Here is a 23,398-nt window from a genome sequence, read left to right as displayed (position 1 = left end):
TCATATCGAGCTGCTTGGACAGTCCCTTCATGGTCCACCGTGATCTACGGAAACTTCAGTGATGGGCATGCACATCTAAGTATAGAGTTCATGAGTTCCCAATTAGAATGCTGTTCTGTTGACAAAATGAAAAAAAAAATACTTAACCTCACCGATTATGGATTCTCTGCTAGTAATTCAAGCCTTAAGGCACGTCACCCTGAATGCGAAGGATGGTATTACCTGGGGTGCTGGTGGTATTCTCCCTCAGAAGTTTAATCTTGGAAGGACCATACTTCAGTGATCATTAATGCTGAGTCGTCATCTCCCTAGAATCTTCTCCATATCCACCTGGTGCCGCATGAGCAGCTCCGGCATGCTTGTTAAGAAGTGCAGCACCAGCTCATAGAGGTGCGAATGCGTTGGACCATATTGTACAAGGGCCTGTATGACTTCTGTTGATGCGGAGGACTCGGATGGCCATGCGTTGCGCTTGACCATCCAAAACCGTAAAATGACCTCATAGATCCCCAGAGTATAACCAGATCTCAGGTATAGCTGTGCAAAGAATCAGTGTATGTGTCTTATCGCATTGTTATCCTTCGCATCGGCGTTAGTAGGACTTGGAAGTTCTCAGAAACCAAGATCAGCGATCGGTTCAGGAGATGATTCACGGATGGTACGGGGGAGTGCAGTCAGGGACACTGCGGGAGATAGCGACTGGTCCAAGTGCCCGTAAAGTAGCACCGTCCCGTCGGCCAAGCCGATGGCAAGAAAAGGTAGTGCAAAGCAAGAGACCTAAAGTGCATGGTCAAACGAAAGCTGAGCATAGGGATGAGGCTTATCGCCAGGTGGACCATGGAAGATCTCAACAACACTGGTGCTTGGTTTCTCCTGTCCGTCTTCCCAAGATTCCAAATCTCCGGCAAACTACCCCGTACTGCATCCTCTTCCCTAATTGTCACCAACACACCCTTCCTCTCCGCCAAGTGCATTCCTCATGTGCAAGCCAACTCGTTGTCGATACAAACTCCTTGTTCAGAATGTGTACACTGCCGTGGATATCCGCAGCGAGCAGCCCAGCACTGGAGGAGACGATAGTTGATATTTCTGAGGCATTTTTGAGAATTTCGGATGAGCTAGCAAGGTCGTGAATGTCCTTCACAGGGTGAACATCGAAAAACGCAAATTGGCGAAGCTGAGAGGGTCTTGTAACTGAGGGCGACTACGACATCTGACAGCAGCTGCGACAATCGTATTTGTCATCGAGCTACCACGAAAATTGATTATTGCAGTCTGTGACGGGAATATTGACACAGCGGTGGAACCTATCCTGCTTCGACTACCATAAGGTTCAAGCGCTGAAATGATGCACTGTAGTCAGGATCAATGGACGATAATACAATTACTACTACCTAGTAGGATTAAATACTGCTGTGCGTCATTCAAGGCTGGTATAGCATATCATGCATCCACTACTCTGCATTCATTGCAAAAAACTACGAACTGCGAGCCTATCGAGGAAATCCAAGCCTGGGAGTAACAAGAGTGTGTGATATTAAGGTATGAGATATTGTGAACATTATATCGTACAGAATGCAAGACGGAGAACACAGCACACAAAATTGCGATGGCATCATGAGTTGCATGAGAGCCGGGAGCTTTCCTGTGGCAGGTTCAGCTGTCCTTGTATAAATATCAGAACTTCCTTGGCTGAAGGTCTGTGTTCCGGTTCATCGAGCCAGCACTTCTGCATGAAATCCCATAGAGCATCTGCAATGGGCGGAGTCACTGGTCGAGCAGGCTTCCGGCCTCTGAGTATCTGCATGGTAACTTGATGGTCACTTCGAAATTCGGAATACGGAACTTTTCCTGTGAATACCTGCAACATAATGCACCCGAAAGAATATATGTCTGATACCAATTGGGGTGAGCTCATTGACTCGTCATCTTCCGGGACTTGAAAGTTTTCAGGCGCGGCCCACCGCACATTGCTTCTGATATATGAGGTGCCATGGAGTTCGGCACAGAAAATGAGAACTCCGTGGTCAGCCACGAAGGCATTGCCGTTCTCATCGATGAGAATGTTGTTCTGAATTACGTCAACAATTCCCTTGGTGAAGAAAGTATCTGCGGTACTCACGCCGGTGAGATCACCGTGTACTATGTTTTTTGAGTGCACTAATATTCCTGTTAGCTTTGCGCCGAATACTAACGTTTGTCGCATACAGTACTGAGGAGCTGAAGCGACATTTTTGAGCTGCAACAGCAAATATTAATATGCGAGCCACACCACGAAAAAAACACCCACAATGTGGAGCATTCGAGTGAGAGTGAGTTGCTGGAAATCACGTTCCAGAAGCATGGTAAGTGAGCCTTTGTGCATCCATGGGGAGACAATAGCAGGCAGTGGACCGAACCCTCGAGTTATTCCCAGCAAAGGTAACAGATTGTTGTGTTTCAGCTGAGTGTTCCGCTGCAAGTCGTGTTCCAGCCTCTGAAGTGTCGTACATTAGCAAATAAACATGTGGTACCCATGCGCGGAGCCACCCGAACCTCGGTAATTTTCATCTTGCAACTATCGTTCGGAATCTCAAGTCGCAAACACTTTACTGCAACCTAGTAGATAGGGAGACGGTCAATTATGGGCGTGTGACAACAGGTGCAAACTTAAAGGATCTACTCGCCTCTACCGTGATTGGAGGGTGCTTGCATATGCACTTCCAGACATCCCCAAAGCTGCCTTGTGCGACAGGGTATCGGGATGATTCCTTGCTGATTTGCTCAGTGAGGTCAGGCAGACTAATAGTCCGTAGATACTCAGCAAAAATTGCGTGACATTCAAGTACATAAAAGACACACTTATTCTTCGCATTCTTGCCATGTATTGTTTTAATGTTCGCCTCTTGTGTCGACTTCAAACCAAGCCCAAGGCTGGCAAGAAGAATGCGTGATCCCCACTTCTTCAGCCAGGCTTGAAATTGAGCGAGGATGTGTGAGACCTTCATAAATGATACTATCTGATGGAGAAAAATGTGGAATGATATCGTAGTGGTGGTAGCCTATGAGAATGGGACGAAATCTTGATGAAGTCTCACAGCCAGTGAGAAGGCCTGCGGTTAGTACGGACAAACTCATTGGTAAACCGGTGAGACTCAGATATTAGTCGATAATAATTAAGTGTTGCCGCCGAGGCGAGTCGATTCGATTAGAAGTGGAAAATACTGGTAAATCGACGCAGTTCGGACTAACAAGTTAAAACGATTTGTACTCGCGATTTGGAAACCAGTTCGGAGTGATACGGACCGGTAGTCCAACCAATGAGAAGCTAGGGATTCTGCATGATAATGACAATCGTTGCAAGTTGCTAGTATACGACCAGCAGATATACTAATTACAATCAATGTCCCTTGCATCCTGAAGCAGTCAAGCTTGCAAATATTCCTAGCAGCCATTAACTCGTCAACTGCCCTGGGAGTCATAGGTCCAGATATTGTGTAATCCCGCTCGTCAGCCACCAGGTCCTCTGAAATTAAGGCGGCCCTGCTTGTAAATGAACTTCAGGACTTGTGGTGCTTCAAGTGTGGTCGGAGATAAATTACTGCGCCGTAGAGCGCAGATCCCTTCGCTGGATGAAAATATGCGCTCGGAAGGCACAGATGAAGCTTGAGCAGGTATGATGTCCATAGCGACGTGGAATAGAAGCGGAAATGTACGTTCTTTTTGCTAACATGATACCTGTTAATCTTATGAATTGCAGACAGAAACACATCACATACCTCCCAGAAAATGAACGATATCTGTTGTGCGTTCAGCTGCTTCAAGTAGTATACCTGCATCTTCATAACGAGAAAACTCGCACTCGGCATCCTTCCTGCCCAGTTCGAGTTCTTTGCGGAAGCGTTCCTCTGTGGTTTCCGGTGTCAGGGAGTGTACCACTGGTTCAGAGACAATGATGGCGGGAGTTGGAGGGATACTACTATTAGTAGCAGAAGATGAGCGCCACGCGTTTCCTTTGAGGTTGTTCGAGGGTGTGAACAGTTCCAGTTAGGTCTGGGTCTCGCCGACTCTAATAGACGTACGAAAAGAAGTCATCTGCACCAAAAAATCACGATATTCATAACACGCAGAACAAAAGACGACGAGCCGCTTGTAGCATCCATTCTAGAGCATTTTCGACATCCTCAGCTCCCAGTGCTCCTTCAACCACTCAAGCTTGATGCTTGGGTTAACAACTATAGTTCGGCCCATAATGCATAAACAGTCACTCGACAAGCGAAAAAAATTGAAACGCACTCATTGAAAGTGCATATATGCGCTCATTGTAATGATATTCATACGGGCCTATAGGCGAGTCATTCACAGGGGAAATATTACGACGAAGTGCACCAAATCGATTGCAAATCTCGAACCCAACGAGTTGAAACGAGTTTGGTCATTTTCGAACCGATTCGAGTTCACCTTGAGTTTAACTCGCCTCGGATATTGTAGTATTTTGACGTAAGCCCAATGCCCCTTTCCTGTATATTACGACACAAAGTAATCCCTTGGTTCTCGGACTTGGAGCGATATGACGACTTGCTGGAGTTATGCTATCCAGCGATGGTAAAGTTTAGATTTATCCAGGGTCTAACATGATGACATATTTGATGCTTCAACGAATGGTTCTCAGGGGTGCGGAGCTGAGCGCAAAGTCGTTCGTTTCCCCTCTATGGCACTAGATATAACGATCAACAGCCGAGGAACACTTCAACATCATTAACCTGTGCAGGCGGAGTTTGTCACTCTGTGGGCTGGTCTTGCCATTCCTAGCAGTGTTCTTACTTCGGGGATGAATCATTCGTCACTTTGAGGTTCTATCATAGATTGCTGCGAGCGCTATATGATACGCACAATTCGCATGTTTCTCATACTCCTTGGTTTCATCCGATTAGGATAAGAGAAGTATGGCCCATGGCTGTGATCACGCTGCTTACGTAGCATTATCAGCCGCATGATATTAAAACTCCGACTGAAACACACAGATGCTATCGATATATCCCCAGAGTCCGCCCCAGGAGTCCATTTCCTGGATGTCCTCGATCAATTGAATCGTTTTTGTATCTACACGATCACCTAAAAAGTCGTCGAACCCAGAACGACATGCATGCAAGCCGTAAAGGTAGAAAATAAAATTTCCTGTGCAACCTTGCTTGAGCCTCACCTGCAATTTGATGGAGGACCGATTCAATTAATGAAATCCACCATACTGCACAGGCCTCATAGGATCAACCGAAGATGTAGGATAGAACAAACCATACTAGTGACTAGATCTTAGATCATGATGAGGTTTGATTGACGCCGTCCATGATTGCGTCAATGTGGCAGGGCATTAGCTGCGTATAGAAGGTTGTCAACAACGCAGTTTAGGCATGCGTTAATGCTTTTGACCGTTCTTCGATCACTGCATGTGGTTTGTTAAGCGCTCGAGCGCTAGCACTAATTTCTTCCGCACACTCAGGTGTTTCGCAAATTTAGTTGGTGGGTATGGGGGCTTCGCAGTACTATTTAGTAGGTGCGGTCAGCTGTTCTTTAAGAAACCTGCTCACTCCTGCTGACCCTTCGATTCAGCGCAACACCGCAGACCTCCATTTGTACTAATAGTAGGCTCATTACCATGGGTAATCACCAGTCAGTATTTCGAAAGCCTCGGCGTGCGACTCAAATTGTGAGGCATTCATTGTCTCAGTCATTAAATTCAATCACTGACGTTGCCATCATGTTGACAGGTCGAAAAGGGCAACGGAAATTCTGTAGACAACACTGCTGCCTCCGCAGATTCCGTAACGTGAGTTTCAACCGAGGATTACGAAGAAATGGTTTCTCATGCTATGACAGCCGCCCGTTGACGATACCAGTCGTACCAGTGTTGGTATCCAGTATCACTATGCAATCGTATGTCTGGTCACCATATCATGATGGATAGCACTGAACATGCAGGCTACAGAGATTCATTGCTTCAAATATCACCGCAAGTCCAAGCATTTAACATCGTGGATAAAAATATTGTACCGTAAGTATTTCACGCAATTCTGGGTTATAAGACACTTCTTCGCAAGATAACAGCGATGCTGCGACTATACTACATCAGGTTACCCCTGGTACAAATGAAGTACAACCGTGAGTGCAAATTTCCTCATAAACTGCAGATATAAAAACCCGAGGCACAGACTCAGAGTGGCCTTCGATGCGGACCCATCTGCTATTCCGTCTACATCCATCAGGAAGCAATCAGATTATCCTACCTCATGTGGTGGCGTGGGCGATATCTGGAAGTGCTCAATGTCCATCGATCCAGCAATCTCTATTGGGGTACATATGATGTGTTACCCTGCGAATCTCGCCGACTAATATCTGTTGGACAGGTTGCTGTCAAAACCATCAGGATAACGGAGACAAGCAATGGAGAAGACGTCCGAAGAGCGAAGAATGTATGCTAACAGTTATTCCGTAATGTGAAGTGTAATGAACGCCCGCTCTCAGAGACTTCGCCGCGAAGTAGCCGTGTGGATCACACTGAGGCATGAGCATGTTCTCGCTCTTCACGGCACGGTCTCCGGTTTTGGACCTTTGCCTGCTCTTGTTTCTACATGGATGGATAACGGGGCACTTGATAGTTACCTGAAGCGCACGAGCCTCACCATGGAACAGAAACTAAAACTGGTGAGATTCATTTATCATGTCAAATATAAGTCCTTACTCAATCGGTGCCCTTATTTAGTTGAAACAGGTGGTGAATGGATTGAAATATCGTATGGGATCGCCGTTTCGAATACACGTTTTCTCTGACAAAATCTTTAGTTCATGAACAGGGAGTAATTCACGCGGACCTGACCAGTGTATGTACTCTTCGATGCTTTGGAGTCTTTACTAACTCTATAATTGAAGACAAATGTTGTGATCGACCGCGATGGCAATGCATTTTTGGCAGATTTCGGTCTTTCGGTGGCTCTCGTAGAGAGTGACAGATCGTACTACCACTCGTATGCGCAAGGCTCTGTCCGGTGGTCAGCGCCCGAATTGATCGGCTCACCGGAACCAAACAGCACTCTGGATGACAGTGACAGCGATATCGACTTCCCGAAACCGAACAGTCAGAGCGATGTATTTTCACTGGGTTGTATCATGCTACAAGTAAGTCGCGTTCGTTGAACCCTTTCGAGTTTCACCTGAATTTTGCATCGTACAGGTCTTCTCGGGTAGACCTCCCTTCTGGTGGATTACCCATGCTCAACGTATATTCAATGCTCAGTACAGGCGCGCAGAGCCATACCGGGTCGAACCCGGTGTGACCGTTAGCCACCAACATTTGGATTTCATGCGGAAATGTTGGTCAGCCAAGCCTGAGGACCGTCCTTCCGTTGGGGATGCTGCTTCCTTTGTGGAAAACGAGCTGGAAAGTGTTTCCCTGTCCAACTAGCTCAGCGATGTATGTCACAGTACCCTTTGGATCTAGATTGCGGCTGTGACTCACCTATATAAAGAAAGTATCTCGATCAGCTTGGTTAACATGCTACTTTTTCGGGCCTTGTTATATTACCGAGCACAGTACACATGTATGAAGCTTACAGTATACGGGTTCAACTATGGTAGCTTTCTGGTGAATATACGAAGGTGGGAAGTCCGACCGCTGTAAGGACAAGTACACTACGTCGCGTTAAACTTTGTAGGTATCGATAACGAATTCTAACTCACATCTCAGTCTCTTCCAAAGAACTGAGATATCCGTGCGCTACCGCTCGGCGCTGGCGCTTCATCAGCAAACTAGGGGGTCACTGTACAAGTGTGTACAAAGAGCACAAACCCACAACAAAGTCCCCTATTTACAAGTCTGTCACAGAGTATTACAATCTGTACAAATAGGCACAGACTGTGGTCAAAGCTAGACACTGTCTCAGCGAGTGTGATAGACAACACTAAATTATATTACCTAGACACTGTCTAGATTACATGTTAGCAAGAGTAGATATGACGAGTAACAATAGCGTGTACCTCAGCGAGTGTGATAGACAATGCTGAGGTGGGACTGTGCACAAGCAAAACATTAAGTACCATATGAGACAGAAAGAAGCCACTGGTGATAGTGATACCAGTGGTAGTGACATATGGTGTTGAAGGTGACAAGAAGTGATAAGAGATGCAAATAAGGAAAAGGGAGGTCCTGGAGGTTAATCCTCCGGGACTGGTAACATGCGTATGTATAGAAGCATTCTTGTTTCATCTAACACATCAGCAAAATCACATATTTCTTTTTTGGCTTTGTGCCTCTTAACTACAGTTAATCACAGTTGTAATTTGAATGAAGTTTGCAATGTGACTGTCATATCCCACAATCCAGACTCACATTCCATAATATTCCCACGCCTTCCGAGCCTACGTCCGGACCCCATGTCTGACTCATTGCCAGATCCCCTTCTGCTGTGTGCTCCACACCTCAGTAGGATCAACTCTGCTCCGGATTTACCCCTGAGCTCTGGACCTCCAGATCCTCACTGCTAGCCTGATCCATACCACCCTATCCTGTCCACCCTATGTGCACTCCATCCAGCAAGACATCCGGACTTCACCTCATCTCAGATTCTGGACTATATCCACCTTCTCATATTCCGGTCCTGTATCCACCTTGTCTTCTGGATCCCCAGATCTCCAGACCTCCAGATATTAACTCTGGACCTATTCCCACCCTCTGTCCAATATCCTGCACCTATCCCCATTTAGGCATCCCTGCCTTTCTGGCTTTCAGTTACCTCCTGTTCCGTCTTGCTTATTGATCCTTGTATGAGTCTTCATCTCTGAGTTCATTTACTTATGTTCTGTCTTACTTACTAATGTGTTTCCACATGCTCATACATAGCCTTGCTCCTTTGTTTACTGATCCCCTCAGACACTGTCCAGTATATAACCCCTGTAGATACTCCTGTAGTTCCTCAGTTTGAATATCATCTTAGACTTTGCTCTACTTGCCCAATCCTCTCTTGGACTTTGGTCCACCTAAGTCTGTCCTATCCATCAGGCCTAGGGATTGATTCCCTAGGACAGAGCTTTGCCTTTCCAGCACTTACCCTCTTTCCAGACTTTGGTCCACTTCCTGTCTCTCCGACTCTACCTAAGGGTAGTCTACCTCTGTTTGCTTCTACATCAGACTTTGTCCGATGTAGCCCCTATTCCTTCTGGACCTCCAGATGTCCTGTCCTTTGGATGTTCTGCCCTCCGTACCTTTGGACGTTCCGCCCTCCATACCTTCAGACATTCCATCCTTCCATCCTGTTTCCTGTAGAAGTATTACCTTGCAGTGGGAACTCTCCTGAGCACTTCCTGCATTCCTCCAGAACTCTCCTGCGCTCCTCCGGAAGTCCTCTAGCACTCCACCAGAGTAGCCAGCCTCCGGAAGTCCTCTGGGCTTTGTCAGACCATCATTGGACCTCATATGAAATGAAGGGCCCATACTCAGGTAAGGGGCACAGTGTACGAGCTGAGGCCAAGCCCCTCTGAGTCAGTCTCTCTCTCCTTTGAGCAACATGGTTCTTAACAGTGACTGAAAGATGCCACAAGTCATTAAAATAAAATTGTCCTAAAAGCCAAAAAATTAGATTCAAGTCATACAAAGGGTAATTAACATGCAGTAGGTGGTATAACTTGACAAGATTATGAAGCAATTTCAAACACATGATGGTTAATAAATTTGTTGACATAGTAAGCACAAAAAGTGTCATAAGAAACATGTAGATTGATGTTTGGAGGAAGAAAATGCCTGCTGTAGATGGGGATGAGGTGAGCAGTGCGGTAGATTGTGTCCACATGTATGATACTATGTAAAGGTGCACAGTTAGCACTGTATGCTGGACGAACCATCCACATCCCAGTATCTTCATCAGGCGAGTCTCCAATGACATCAAACCAGTGCATGATGGTGCACAGAAAATTTTCACTGCTATATTTGAATGAAAAGAAGGTGTGGACCCTTGTGACTTCGAGTCCTCAGATGCCTTCTGTACTGGATCCTGTGCTGATGAAAATGCAGTCATTGCGTGGAGCTTCATTCTGCCACAAAGGGCATGCACAGATATGTTTGACGTGCATGCCTCTGATTCCACTAATGTCACTTGGTGTGTAGAACCTTGAAGACACAGAGTTAAAGAGGGAGATTTTCCCTGCAAACCTAGGACAGCCAGTGAGGGGAATTTCTGCTGGATTTTGGTCATCATCTGGCCTGTGCATCTGCTCAAAAAGAAACCAGCAAATCAAATCAGGAAAACAGGGAAGTTCCAATTCTTCAGCTAGTGCCAATACATCGTGAGTGTGTTTTCTTTCTGCATAACACAAAGCTTTAGTAGACCACACTCAGGAAGATAGACATGTGTAAATGCTACCCACAAACTGTCTGTGCTAGCCATGTGTGTGCTTGTAAAATGGTTAGTCCATGGTCTACTGCTACCGGTGCCTCATTGGCAACACTACTGGGCAAGGGATGGACTTGGACATTGGGGTTGTTGTTGCTATCTGTATCTGCAAGGCCTGTCATTGTCAATTAGCAGCGTGGACAATAACAGTAATTGATTTTAAAACTTACTGAGAGCTTCAAGTTCTGCTGCAAGACAAGTATTATCTAACATCTTGTGATTGGCGAAGTCAACACATGCAGCTGCCAGCTTATTGAGATGCTGGTTAGTAACTAACATCTGACTGAGTGCTTTGTATTTGCTTGAGCGCCTCCATGGCTCTTTGACAGCCTTGATATGTTTGCTCTTGGTGATAGATGAGCAGAGTCCATTGGGAGCACCAAATTGCCGAATAAGGTAGGCATAGTGGACAAGGGAATGTTGGCATGGCAGTGAGAAGGTGGGAATTGTGCCAGACTCTGTAAAAATTGTGCAGTAGTGATGATAACAGGAGAGGGCATCTTCAATCTCATCCAGAGTGCTCTCAGTGATGGTATTTTGGTGTACAAGGTAGCAAAATTCTAGAAATGTGCAGAATGCACAAACAATATCCTGTGGTACATGGCCCTCAATTGCAGCCAAGTAAACCTGAGTAGAAACAATGTCTCAGTGAAATGAATTCAAAAAAAGTATTTTTACCTTCATGAGGGCTTTCGAGTTGTCCCCCATCCACTGCTTGAAGCCCTGCCCTTGTAGGAAGTGGTGCAGGCCTGCAAATGAGGCAATAGCTGCTATTCTTAAGCGAGAGGGAAGTTAGTCAAGGCATCTGTCATAAGCACAAATGATTCAAGTGCAGCGGCACAGCACCAGCAGCAAAATGTAAATGACCCACCTGTGGTCAATGTCATCTAAGATGTGGAGGCCATTGCATTTTCCATGTGTCTTCATGATATATAACTCCACCCAGGCCACGAGGTGGTCCTTCAAGGCACCCTTAATGACTTGATGCAAAAGATTGGGGGCAATCAGGTGGTAAATGTCGGCTTGTGGGAAATTGTTCATGAATGGCTAAAGTATGTGAAAGTTAGTGAAGCCCACCTGACAGGTGGAAATGAAAGACTTGCAACAAGATTGCTGATTATTCCAAACTCAAACCAGAGCTGTGTATACGTGCCAGTGTTAATGAGGGCTTCAGTGTGGTCATGGCATCAAAGGAGTGCATCTGCATCAAGGTTTTTATGATGTGCACAGCATCTAGACTCAACTTAGTCCCAATGCCTGGAAATGACACAAATGGAATCTTACCTTGGACACCAGCGACTCACTATACACACAAGGAGCACTTGCTCCTCATAATCTGCTATGTAAGGCCCCAAGCCATAAATCACCTGCCAAAAATGCCCATCTCCAAACTTAGCAACTTCTGGCTTTGTCATCACTGGCCTAAGGGTTTCGAGTATGTGGGAGAGCAATGAATGAGACAACTGGTGTCTGAATGCATGAAACTTCGGATCTTCAGCATACTCCTTCATTGCTAGATAGTTGAACTGTGTGTTAGCAAGTCATGATAGATCAGATATAAAACCCTTACTTTCAGGCATTGCAAGGAACCCAATGATAGCTACTGCATCTTGATGTGCATGTTGAACATTGTTGTGTACATTTCCTATGGATAAATAGAGCAGATAATATTCATTATTTCTGGTTGCAACTGAAACCGTCATTTCATCGCTGCTGAGGATGATGGGCATGAATGTTGAGCCAAGTGTCTCTGGGTCTCCAGTAATGATGTCCTGTAATAGGCAGAATTAGATAGTCTTGAATAAATGTTCAATGTGGAAGATGAAGGGGTAAAAATGGAGAATTCTGGTAGTCTAGCGCCATGAAAAGAAGGGGCAGGGAAGAACAGAGAGTTCTGGTAGTCTAGCACCCTAATAGATGAAGGAACAAGGGGTGAAAAAGGAGAATTTTGATAGTCTAGCACCATGAAAAGAAGGGGGAGGGAAGAGTGGAGAGTTCTGATAGTATAGTGCCCTAATAGATGAAGGAACAAGGGGGGTGAAAAGGGAGAATTTTGATAGTCTAGTGCCATGAAAAGAAGGGGGAGGGAAGAATGGAGAGTTCTGGTAGTCTAGCGCCCTAATAGATAAAGGAACAAGGGGTGAAAAGGGAGAATTTTGATAGTCTAGTGCTGTGAAAAGAAGGGGGAGGGAAGAACAGAGTTTTGGTAGTCTAGTGCAATCAAAATGAAGCACTTACTGCCTGGTCCCAAGTCCAATCAGCAGACATGAAATCCTGAAACTGATGCTCATCTCCATTGGTAGAATATTTGTGATAGGACTGATAGTCCATTTCATCAGAGTATGTGGGATTTGCTAATATTTTGCAAACAACTTCCTGAGGATCTCAGTACCAAACATCATAACTCCCATCCATCCAGGGTGGGTAGTTTCCATCAGGCTTCTCATCTGAGTATGTGCATGAGAAACCCTGCCACTTCACCCCCCCCAAAGGAATTGAATCAATGGTAGCATAAAGGTTGCAATGATCTGCAAATGGTGGTGAATTGCCATGTTTGAGGAGTGTAGTTGCCCAAAGGTTTAACAGACAATCAGCCTGATTAGCTGGCATCTGGTTTTGAATGTAGAGAAACTCAGCTGTTTCAAATTCAACATGGTTTCTGAATGGGGTCCAGTCATTGCATGACCTGGGCTCAGCAGGTGGAGGGGGTGTGCCATCAGGAAGAAAATTTCCATGCTCGTCACATGGGTGACCTTCTTGCTGGTCAGACTACTGGAGTGATGAATAGCAAGTCAAACAAACTCACTGTCCAAAAGGGTATGGTGATTTCAATAGAGTGAATCTCTGGGCCCAAAAAACTTTGCATGTATGTCAGGTAGAGGGGAGGATCTTGGTTCCTCAGCAGCAGGATCCAAATAGTCCAAGAAATTGGCATCATTGGGAGCATCCTGGAATATACCAGGCTCTACATCTGCCAGACCATTATCATAGTCCTCTGGAGGTGGGAAAGACATGATGGGATGGGCAGAAAGGATGTGCTTGGTACATCCAGCAGTAGTCTTGAAGTACTGCTTGCATCCTGCATGTCCACAAGGGACTTGGAAAGCATTGAACTGTTGCCGAGGAATTTGCATGTGATCATTTTCTGACATGTAGCCCAGGATAACCAGCAGAAAAATGAAGAGAACAAGGGCTAATGACCAGTGTGATGCCCTCCACCACATTGTGGTTTGTGATCAACTTGTACACCTTGAACCTTAGTAATTACATTCAATTCTTTGTTTGGCACAGCATCAGACCAACTTACACATTCATTTCCACTGGTGTGGTAAACTTCACTCTTCAACCAATAAATATCTCTGCTGCTTGGAATCACTGTTTCCTTTCATGTCTCAGTCTATGAAGTGTGTTACTTGCACTAAAAATGCCAGCACTCACCCTGGTCAGATAGTGCTTGATACACAGCCAAAACACCAGACTAAGGCAGCAAAGGCAGCAGATGACAGGCATTTACAGGAAGCTCAGGAAGCCAAGGAAGCTGAAGCAGTGGCAGGGCTTACCTGACTTGTGGCATTGGAGATGGATATGGAAGAAGCCCAGACCCAGGTGCAGAAGAACAAGCCGAAGGCTGTCAAGCCCCGTCCTCAACCTGTTGGTAAGAAAAAGGGTCAAGGTGTTGTGAGCAAGGAAGGCAGACCTGATATAGACAGTGGTAACACTGGTGCTGCTGGAATTAGCAGCAAAGCAGCAGTTCTTGGAGAGGATGTTGATGAAGACTTCCTGCCTAGTGACAACAATGAAGACACTTTAGATATTCAGAAAAGGAGGAAAGGACGGAAAACAACACCACATCAATCACTGAAGGCTGCCATCAATAATGCTTGCAAGAAAACGATGTTGGAATCAGGGATTGCTGATGATGATTGATATCAAGCATGTGCACAGACAAACAAGAAAGGCAACTCTTTGCCATGAGTCGCACTTTAATCTCAAACCACAATGTTGATGCTCACTGAATCTATGCTATTCTTTGTCAATTCATGGAAAACAAGAGCAAAGTCAAGTCTGGGTGGCCATATCCAGAACTGGAGGACAACCATTCCACAGAAGCTGGCCAGCTCAACTGCTTCTCAGTCTAATTCATTTGCAAGTGCCCAGCCTCCACCTTCCACCATTTTATTGAGGTCTCAAAAATCTGTGTCAAGTGCCGCCACTTTAAATTCTCACCTGAATCAGCCACCTACTAAACTTTCAGCTATTTGTGAGGATGACTTGGCCCTGGTTGGAGCATTTGGAGATGAGGACCTTGATGACTCACATGAGCATGAGGTTGTGCTAGCTATGAAAGGGAAAGTACCCATGAAGGTGTGTCAGCAGTTGAACACACTCCTTGTACTGATGTCTTCCAAGTCTGTTGTTGCACTTACAGAGGAAATGGATCCTGACCTAGTGCTGCTGCCTCTAGCTCAAAGGCAAGACAGAGCCACCTCTGGGACCAAGAGGAAGACTCTCCATGATGATGTCCTTGAATTCTCTGATTGTAGCAATGACTTGATGTCACCAATTGATGATATTGAACCACTGGACAGTGACAAGGACTCAGAGATTATGGATGTCAATGAATTCAAGGCAGTGGTCACGAAGCAGCCAGTCAAAGCCAAAGTGAAGGTAGAAAAAGCTCCATGCATCACAACTTCGGTATTTCCCCCCTGTCTCATGTTTTCACCACTAATTTTGAGGTAGACATCAGTCACTACCACATCTAGCAAGGCCCCCCCTTTGAAGAAAGTAAAAGCCAAGAAGGAGCATACAGCAACCATGGTGCTAAAGAGCAACAGCAGCTGGGTGGAATCTGTGTTGAAGGCACACTCAACATATCTGAACACTGACCTTCCTCCTGGTTACCATAAAGACACCAAGTGGGATCGCATTTTTGTATTGACCATTTTTCTCTGGCTGGGTGCACAAGAAGAGCCCTGGATGATCCCTGACAAGAACCTTCTTCATGCATGCTGTGAAATATTCAAGGTCATCTATCCAGACATCAAGTACCAGGTTGTGATGTCTGGTTCAGTTTTCGGTGTTGTAAGTCCATGTTTTGTTTTATTGAATAATATGATTGATTTCATGTTTTTAGGTCACCCAACACATCATTGAATGGTGCAGCAATTTCAGATCTACTGTGTTTGCCATCATCATTGCTTTTTGCACCTCAAACAGAGACACCTCAGCAAAGGAGCTCTTAACCCTCTTCCTTCAACAATATGCATTCCTGTACCCAAATCCTGATGAAATCAATAAAGACAAAACCTTCCATTCTGCCTTTGTTCTGGAGCTTCTCGCTACTGCCCATCTCTATCACACTCTTGGGCATGCTGATGTTCCCACTCTCAATACTGATAATCTAGCTCAGGGTGGCTTTGTTGAAGCTCTTGGATTATGTGCTGTCTCAGTGTGTCAATTTCTCATGCCTGTTTTGACCGGGATGGGCTGATATTTGTTTTCCAGCTCAAACATGCATTTGCTCTGCTCGGCGACAATGCTGTCAGCATCAAAAATTTGGAGGATGCAGACATGCCAACCACAGCACAGAAGACTTGTTTCAAGACCCCAAAGACACTCAACAAGGCTACTGGGAAGAAGATGGGAACTGAGCATGCATTCTCAGTCGTTAAATGGGGGATGAAAACTGCTGCATTTGTTTGGGCAGCAAACAAGAAGGGCCCAGAAGCAACATGCCTGATGGCATCCATGGCATACAAGCACTTGAAAAAGCCTGGTGGTAAGAAATATGCCAGCATCAACTCAGAGGATGAAATGGATGACCATGAAGATGTCTGGTAATTTGCACTCAAGATTTATCCTAGCCATCCTACTAAATTCTTTATTTTTCTTTCAGATTTAATCACAGCACATTTCTCCCCCCCTCATATTATCTGTACCTTTTGCTCTTTTATGTCATGGTTTGCACTGTTGTTTTCTTTTTTCTACTGCATTTTCCTCCTTTCATGCAGCTTTTAATGACTTTCTCTGTCATTTATGCATCTTTTGTCTGGCTTGATTACCTCCTATTCCATCTTTGAATCTTCTGCAGTCACTTTTCTGATGATATCTAGGACATTCTAATGACATATTTTTGCTCTTTTGTGAGTTTTTTCATCTTGTGCAGCACATGAAAAGTTGGCACAAGACAAATTGAGACAGTTTAAGAAAGCAAGTGGCCTTGACACGTCTTTTGAGACTCAGGCTCATTTTGTGGCTTATATCATGGGAAAATATCAAAAAGGCAGGTTAAGTCATTTGTGATTTTGCTGATGCAGATTGTACAGATTGTACAGATTGCACAGACTTGGACAAACTTGACAATGTTCACAAAAGACAATTGAATGGACGGCAAAACAATGATGCAATTCAAAAGACTAGCACTACATAATGATATTGACATCCTCATTTGCTGAGCCACCATCTGAATCATTGCAAAGCCCATTCATCATCCCAGACTCAGCCCATTCCTCCAACATATCTTCAAGCTCTTGATGACACTTGGGATATCCATTAACATATCAATGATTTTCACAGGGAGTTGAAATTGGACCTGCATTTATCAGTGGAAAAATCTGGGACTTTATCTGTACCAGTTTCACAGAACCCAGTTAGAATGCCTTTTGCCTGTGGAGACTGATCAGCAGCGGAAATGAAATAAAATAAAATGAAATAATCATACAACAGTGGTTATGAGAATGATGCCATTAACAGGAATTGAGTGTTGGAATTTGTCTGTTAACTTCAGTGCTTTTTTGCCATTGCTGTAGTAAAAATCTTGGCATGCATCTTTAAGAACCTGTGATATGAAGTTCTTGTACTTGCCCTAAAAAATCAATACAACAAGATATTACCCCATGCAGTCATCACTGACCTCAGACAAGTCAGGAAGCTGAAGGTAGTCACTGGACTTGATCAGTTTAGATGCTGCTTCAGTAACATGTTTCTGCACTGAGTGCTTATGCATCATGCTGCCCTTCGGAAAGATGCCATATAATTGTTTCACAAGAGAGATGATGATTTTCTTGAGCTCTGTATGGAATGTAAACAAGTTGTTGCAAAGCTAATCACTTGTCAGTAAGCATGCTCACAGACAGTACCCTGTACTCACGAACTGTGACATCTGGTCACCATATTCTGGAAAATATCCTATGGACATCAGATTGGAACCTCTGTTAAGAACCATGCTCAAGGGAGAGACAGACTGACTCAGAGGGGCTTGGCCTCAGCTCATACACTGTGCCCCTTACCCAAGTATGTGCCCTTCATTTCAGAGGAAGTCTGATGATGGTCCGACAAAGTCCAGAGGACTTCTGGAGGCTGGCTACTCTGGTGGAGAGTGCTAGAGGACTTCCAGAGGAGTGCGGGAGATTTCTGGAGGAATGCAGGAAGTGCTCAGGAGAGTTCCCACTGCAAGGTAATACTTCTACAGGAAACAGGATGGAAGGATAGGAGGTCTGGAGGACAGGAGGACTAAAGTTCCAGAGGACAGGATGTCCAAGGGTTAGGAGGATGGAACATCCAAAGGACAGGACACCCAGAGGTGCACAGGACAGGATGTCCAGAGGTCCGGAAGGAATAGGGGCTACATTGGACTTCGTCCAATGTAGAAGCAAACAGAGGTAGACTACCCTTAGGTAGAGTCGGAGAGACAGGAAGTGGACCAAAGTCTGGAGAGAGGGTAAGTGCCAGAAAGGCAAGACTTCAGCCCAGGGAAGCAATCCCTAGACTTGAGACAGAGACATAGGGGACAAATCTGAAGGTCTGGAATTCCAGCCTAGGGAATCCATCCCTAGGCCTTATGGAAAAGGACAAACTCAGATGGACTGAAGTATGGAAGAAGATTGGCAAGTAGAACAGGATCTAAGATGATGAGGACAGATCTAAGATGATATTCGGACTGAGGACTCTACAGGAGTTGTACAGGGGTTATATACTAGAGGATATCTGAGAGGATTAGTAAGCAATGGAGCAAGACTATGTATGAGCATGTGGAAACACATTGGTAAGTAAGATGGAACATAACTAAATGAACTCAGAGATGAAACTAGTACAAGGATCAATCAGCAAGATGGAAACAGAGATAACTGAGAACCAGTGTAGGGAACGAGATTCCTCTAGGCATATATCACCCATATTATGACTCACAACAATTGGTATAGTGTACAACTCACCATCTATGACTTTCCCACAAAATGTGCCAGAGGTGCGACACTTTCCCACACTATGCGACACATTCCCGCGCACATGCTTAGCGCGCTCTTCCCACGCTTGGTTGCCTTATGTCGCACAGCATCTGGGAGCATCCATCCATCATCCAACCAGTCCCCTAGTGAGTCCCTTTTCATTTATTTCTCATATCAGACCATTTCTGGTATCATATGATATATTATTCCATCATGAACCCTTATTTACATCATTTACATACTTAGAGCACTCCCTATTTGCTTCTGAGCCCTGGGAGTGCACCAAGGCACAGCTTACCTGTGGCCTAGGAAGTTTTCATACACCAACCACCATCATGTCACTTAGTATCTCATAGTGAGAATCATCATCTTCAGTTAGCATGCTTCAGTCATCACCCTAGCCCTCAGCAACAGTCCATCAGCATCAGTCACCATTCAGCAGTCCCAGTTTACATCTTCACACCATTCACTAGTTTTTTACACATTCATGCACAGCTTGTGCCTTATTCCCATGCTTCGCACTCCTATGCGCTCCATATTCCCACAAGCGCACTTCACCAGAGTTGACCTGGTGTCACTTAGTGGATATTTGCTTTCTTTGCTTCCCTTAAGGGTCGAACATATCACCTGGCGCACTTCAACCAACATCTAGAGAGTCAGTAGGCTTTCCTCTCACCCCAGAGGTAGAGCTCTTTTTCTTTCTTTTGCCCTGCAAGCTAGCAGAGCTGTTGAACCTTCACCAGAAAGGCAGAGATGCCTAAATGGGGATAGGCACAGGATCTTGGATGGAGGGTGGGAATAGGTCCAGAGATAGTAACAGTTAATATCCGGAGGTCCAGAGATCTGGGAATCCAGAAGGCAAGGTGGAAACAGGACTGAGATATGTGAGGTGGTAGATGTAGTCCAGAATCCAAGAGGAGGTAAAGTCTGGATGTCTTGCTGGATGGAATGTGCATAGGGTGGACAGGATAGGGGTGTGTGGATCAGGCCAGTAGTAAAGATCTGGAGGTCTGGAGCTCAGGGGTAATTCCATAGCAGATCTAATCCTGCTTAGATATGGAGCACACAGTGGAAGGGGATCTGGGAATGAGTCGGATATGGGGTCTGGAAATAGGTCCAGAAAGTGTGGGAATATGGTGGGATCTATGTCTGGCATACAGGATATGACAACCTCCAACAGTATGGAGGGTACCTACCTTGCTCCAATCCAATCTTCTTTGAGTGGTACTTCCATAACACTACATCTAGGACTTCTTGCACAAGTTCTACAGCATCAGAATGCTCTGGAATTGGATGTGTCAGTACTGCCTGCAGGTGCATTTACAACTTTGCTGCCTGAAGAAATGCCTGCCAGCATGATGGGTAAAACCCAAGTTTCAAGGGATTTGATTGATTCTTAGTCTGTTCCCCTTTGTGTTTAGGTTGGTCGCAATTATTGAGTGTAAGACTAGGAGATTGGGAATGGCCTGAAACAGGAACAGGTGAAGGCTCATAATCTGACTGACTAGCATGACTAGGTGAAGCCTGTGACAAGGTGTGCCCATGAGAGGGAGGCTGTGTGCAACTGGACATCATGGCTGAATGATGAGGAGATGGTCTATGGGTGGAAGCACAAGAAGTATTCATGTGTAGAGACTTGGAGCAACTGATGAGGGTTGATTGAGTTGGGGAGTGTCAACGAGGAGACAGTCTATGAGTGGAAGCGCAATATGCATTTGGGTGCAGAGACTTGGAACAAGTAGCAGAAAGATGATCAGATCTACAAGCAGAAGACTTTGTAAACAGTGCATTTTGAGGTGCATGCTGAGGAGACTTCACATGACCAGATGGAGCATGTGTACTCTGAGACACCTAGAGTCAGAGGTAATCAGAAACAAACTTTGGTAAAAATGAGAACATACACACTGGGATGTATATTGATGGGGAGACCATGATTGAGCAGGTGCACATGAGTATCCACAAGAGGACTAGGGCAGGTCAGTATTTGCAAATTCAAGTGTAAAAAACTGGTTACACTTAACAGGCAACTTGGTGAAGGAGCCTTGCACTGTCCATTTTTTGCTTGATGGTGCTCAAGGACATCAAAAACACCTGGATCATCACACTCATCAACCTGGATATTTGAGTCTTGGGCTTGGTCTAACTCCATTAGATCATTGTCATCATGATACCTGTTCTGATATGCTTGCAGATCCTGCCTTGAATCTTGCTCATTGTCATTGTCATTGTCATTGTCATTGTCATTGTCATTGTCATTGTCATTGTCATTGTCATTGTCATTGTCATTGTCATTGTCATTGTCATCATCATCATTGTCTTTGTTGTGGTCCTCACTGTCATCTTTGTCATTGTCTTGTTTGTAATCTTGTTCATCTTGCTGGTTGCTGTCATTAAAGCTTCTGAAAATATCTTCATTGTCTCGCATGTCGTTTTCATCAGCATCATACTCAAGATTATCACCATGATGATCTAGTGAGTCTTGCTGTCTATAATTCCTAGTACCTGGTTCTGTAGCTCTAGTCTTCTGGCTGTGACTGGGTTAGGTCACATCCTGATTGTCACCATCAGTAGCATACAGTGGCTTAAGCCCAAACCTATCAGAATGGTGGGCAGTGTGCAGGAAGGGATGTGGAGAGTGAGCATGTTGGCGCTCTGGCCATACAGTGCTGGCTTTCACAGATATCTTTGCAGGAGCCTGGAATAATGTTCATTGTTAGCTGGGTAGCCCAAAAACCAAACACTAACTCTTTTCTTTGCTCTTGCAACTTGTGAAGGAGCAATTGGGTTATCTGCTGAATTGCTGATTTTGACAGTGTTCTTTTTCCCTTACCTTGTTGGGGCCACCATTACCCTCTCACCAGCTTTTTGCAGCTGGGCAATGTGACCTCCAACACCTTGATTAGATCATACACCTCATTGTGCAGGTTTGGCATCCTTCCCAGAATTATTGCCTGGAGAAGTACATCTGGCTTTCTTCCTGGGAGGCATTGGGTGAAGGGATTGGTGCTGAAGGTTGGCTGCAGGTGCATTCTAGTAAATATTTATCAATTACATAAGACAGTTTGAGTGGCCTCACACTGAGCGCTTGACTGGAATACTACAAAGAACTAAGAAAATCTAAGGATACAAAGTTCTGAGACCTAATATCTAGATGTTTTGCAATCATAATAAATCTTGAGCTCCATGCATATAAAGTGTATATAATGCATCACAGTGCTTACTGTTACAGTAACATCCACTTGTTTAGCCCCTATTCATTTTCCCCACTCATGCCCTCACTGGACTCTTTCCTCTTTGGGTGATCACCCCTTTTCTCCTTCTTGATTGTTCTATCATTTTCTCTTGATCGCTCCACCAACCATTCTGTTGGTTGTACCTTATCCTTGGTTCGTCCAATGACTCACTGACCCTATGCCCTTACCGCCCAACTGGTACTTCTTACTTACTATGGTATTTTGACTTGTCATGACTCACCATGACTCATGTCCTCTTTACCCTTACTGTTCAACCAGTACTTTCTACTTACTTTGGTATCTTGACTCATTGTGACTTGTTTGTCCTCTACCCTTACCACTAATATGGCAGACCTGCCCTTATCCCTTCCAACAGTATATATACCTTATGGGTAGCACTTGTATTTCTCTAACTTGAGTCTACTTGGTTTATACTGCCTACCCTTTGAGCCCTAAGCAAGCTCTCCTCTTTAGCAAGTACTTTCATTGGAGCTCATCACTGCCAACATCTCTAGCCCTATGAAGAGAATGATTGACGACTCGCCATCATAATCATTGATAATCGATCATAGCCCTCACAGCTAGATTGATTGCTGTGAACTCATACCTACAAACACCCACTAGTTGCAGCAGGCTTGGTGTGAGCCCCAATCCAAGTTCTACATTACTCACTCACTTTGTTTGCTTGTCACAGACTTAGCTTGATCATAACACTTACACAGTGATGAGTTAGAGCATGAAAACCTCAGGCTCCCTCTTTTTCCACCAAGAACAATGAGGATGATTCATCAAAACAGATGGAGAAGGTGAAGAAGGAGGTGCAAATAATGATGAAGGGCCAGATGGTACCAATGAATGTGTAGGGCAGTTTATCCAAGAATGACAAGGATGATTTGTCAAAACAGATGGAGAAGGTGGAGGAGGAGGTGTAAATAATGATGAAGGGCCAGATTGTACTGATGAATGTGCAGGGCAGTTTATCCAAGAATAACAAGGTCAATTCATCAAAACAGATGGAGAAGGTGGAGGAGGAGGTGCAAACAATGCCAAAGGGCCAGATGGTACTGATGAATGTGCAGGGTGGTTTATCCAGCTTGAATGATGAGGCAGCAGACCCTGAGTTATGGCTGGAGAAGAAACTGAGGTTCCCAAGGGAGCAGCAGACAACATCAGAGGTAGAGGGAATAATATCTCAGGACTCAGAAAGCTGTCAATGTTATCCAGCCCCCATTGTATGATCTCATGGATGTGGTCATGAGAGACTTCCTTATTGTTTACTAGTGCATCTCTAATTGCCATGCACTAGTCCTAGAGGATGGGACAGCAAGCCTGGAAGTATGGCACAGGCTCGTACCTCAGGGATTTGTCCATTAGGAACTCTTTCTTGAGGCTTCCACTAGTCCCAAGACCATCTCTGTCCATCATAATATACACTTTATTCTATCTACAGGTGTTTTTTGGGGGCACCTCTCTGCCCATTGTGGGAAACACAACAAGAAGAGAACTGGAAAGTAGACTT

The 23,398-nt window shown here is 44.9% G+C and overlaps 8 protein-coding genes across 8 annotated transcripts; 3 read left to right on the top strand and 5 right to left on the bottom strand.

Annotated features, from left to right (window-relative positions):
* Positions 1-146: 146 nt before the first annotated feature.
* BJ212DRAFT_1381591 (uncharacterized protein) lies at positions 147-975 on the bottom strand (the record flags this gene model as incomplete). Its single annotated transcript, XM_041336664.1, has 3 exons — positions 147-166; positions 621-777; positions 837-975. Coding segments are annotated over 2 exons (296 nt in total), but the record flags the coding sequence as incomplete, so codon positions are not given.
* A 640-nt stretch (positions 976-1,615) lies between these two features.
* Positions 1,616-2,206, bottom strand: BJ212DRAFT_1280281 (kinase-like domain-containing protein; the record flags this gene model as incomplete). The annotated part of the gene is made up of 2 exons (XM_041331549.1): positions 1,616-2,071; positions 2,123-2,206. The coding sequence occupies 2 exons, from the start codon at positions 2,204-2,206 to the stop codon at positions 1,616-1,618; spliced, it is 540 nt and encodes a 179-aa protein (XP_041188939.1).
* A 3,429-nt stretch (positions 2,207-5,635) lies between these two features.
* BJ212DRAFT_1484799 (kinase-like domain-containing protein) lies at positions 5,636-7,438 on the top strand (the record flags this gene model as incomplete). Its single annotated transcript, XM_041340867.1, has 12 exons — positions 5,636-5,686; positions 5,748-5,806; positions 5,857-5,913; positions 5,966-6,031; positions 6,085-6,138; positions 6,189-6,330; positions 6,384-6,449; positions 6,502-6,681; positions 6,740-6,770; positions 6,820-6,857; positions 6,907-7,152; positions 7,208-7,438. The coding sequence occupies 12 exons, from the start codon at positions 5,636-5,638 to the stop codon at positions 7,436-7,438; spliced, it is 1,221 nt and encodes a 406-aa protein (XP_041188938.1).
* A 2,225-nt stretch (positions 7,439-9,663) lies between these two features.
* On the bottom strand, positions 9,664-13,642 carry BJ212DRAFT_1448903 (uncharacterized protein; the record flags this gene model as incomplete). Its single annotated transcript, XM_041338609.1, has 10 exons — positions 9,664-9,986; positions 10,014-10,343; positions 10,589-11,045; positions 11,097-11,193; positions 11,290-11,465; positions 11,723-11,931; positions 11,989-12,190; positions 12,657-12,794; positions 12,816-13,187; positions 13,388-13,642. The coding sequence occupies 10 exons, from the start codon at positions 13,640-13,642 to the stop codon at positions 9,664-9,666; spliced, it is 2,559 nt and encodes an 852-aa protein (XP_041188937.1).
* A 355-nt stretch (positions 13,643-13,997) lies between these two features.
* On the top strand, positions 13,998-16,262 carry BJ212DRAFT_1302836 (uncharacterized protein; the record flags this gene model as incomplete). Its single annotated transcript, XM_041333333.1, has 6 exons — positions 13,998-14,205; positions 14,674-14,783; positions 14,829-15,086; positions 15,162-15,503; positions 15,556-15,870; positions 15,927-16,262. The coding sequence occupies 6 exons, from the start codon at positions 13,998-14,000 to the stop codon at positions 16,260-16,262; spliced, it is 1,569 nt and encodes a 522-aa protein (XP_041188936.1).
* Positions 16,263-16,991: 729 nt separating this feature from the next.
* BJ212DRAFT_1484795 (uncharacterized protein) lies at positions 16,992-17,646 on the bottom strand (the record flags this gene model as incomplete). The annotated part of the gene is made up of 4 exons (XM_041340866.1): positions 16,992-17,087; positions 17,143-17,286; positions 17,335-17,523; positions 17,572-17,646. 4 exons carry the CDS (start codon positions 17,644-17,646, stop codon positions 16,992-16,994), a joined length of 504 nt encoding a protein of 167 aa, XP_041188935.1.
* A 3,539-nt stretch (positions 17,647-21,185) lies between these two features.
* Positions 21,186-22,190, bottom strand: BJ212DRAFT_1302835 (uncharacterized protein; the record flags this gene model as incomplete). The annotated part of the gene is made up of 5 exons (XM_041333332.1): positions 21,186-21,341; positions 21,505-21,663; positions 21,699-21,743; positions 22,051-22,091; positions 22,121-22,190. The coding sequence occupies 5 exons, from the start codon at positions 22,188-22,190 to the stop codon at positions 21,186-21,188; spliced, it is 471 nt and encodes a 156-aa protein (XP_041188934.1).
* A 486-nt stretch (positions 22,191-22,676) lies between these two features.
* On the top strand, positions 22,677-23,253 carry BJ212DRAFT_1302834 (uncharacterized protein; the record flags this gene model as incomplete). Its single annotated transcript, XM_041333331.1, has 4 exons — positions 22,677-22,697; positions 22,743-22,805; positions 22,851-23,111; positions 23,161-23,253. The coding sequence occupies 4 exons, from the start codon at positions 22,677-22,679 to the stop codon at positions 23,251-23,253; spliced, it is 438 nt and encodes a 145-aa protein (XP_041188933.1).
* Between the last annotated feature and the right edge of the window lie 145 nt (positions 23,254-23,398).

The sequence above is a fragment of the Suillus subaureus genome, assembly GCF_016647635.1.
Source record: "Suillus subaureus strain MN1 chromosome Unknown BJ212scaffold_36, whole genome shotgun sequence".
Classification (NCBI taxonomy): domain Eukaryota; kingdom Fungi; phylum Basidiomycota; class Agaricomycetes; order Boletales; family Suillaceae; genus Suillus; species Suillus subaureus.
The sequence above is the reverse complement of the archived record's forward strand: the minus strand, read 5'-3'. Positions and strand labels throughout refer to the sequence as shown.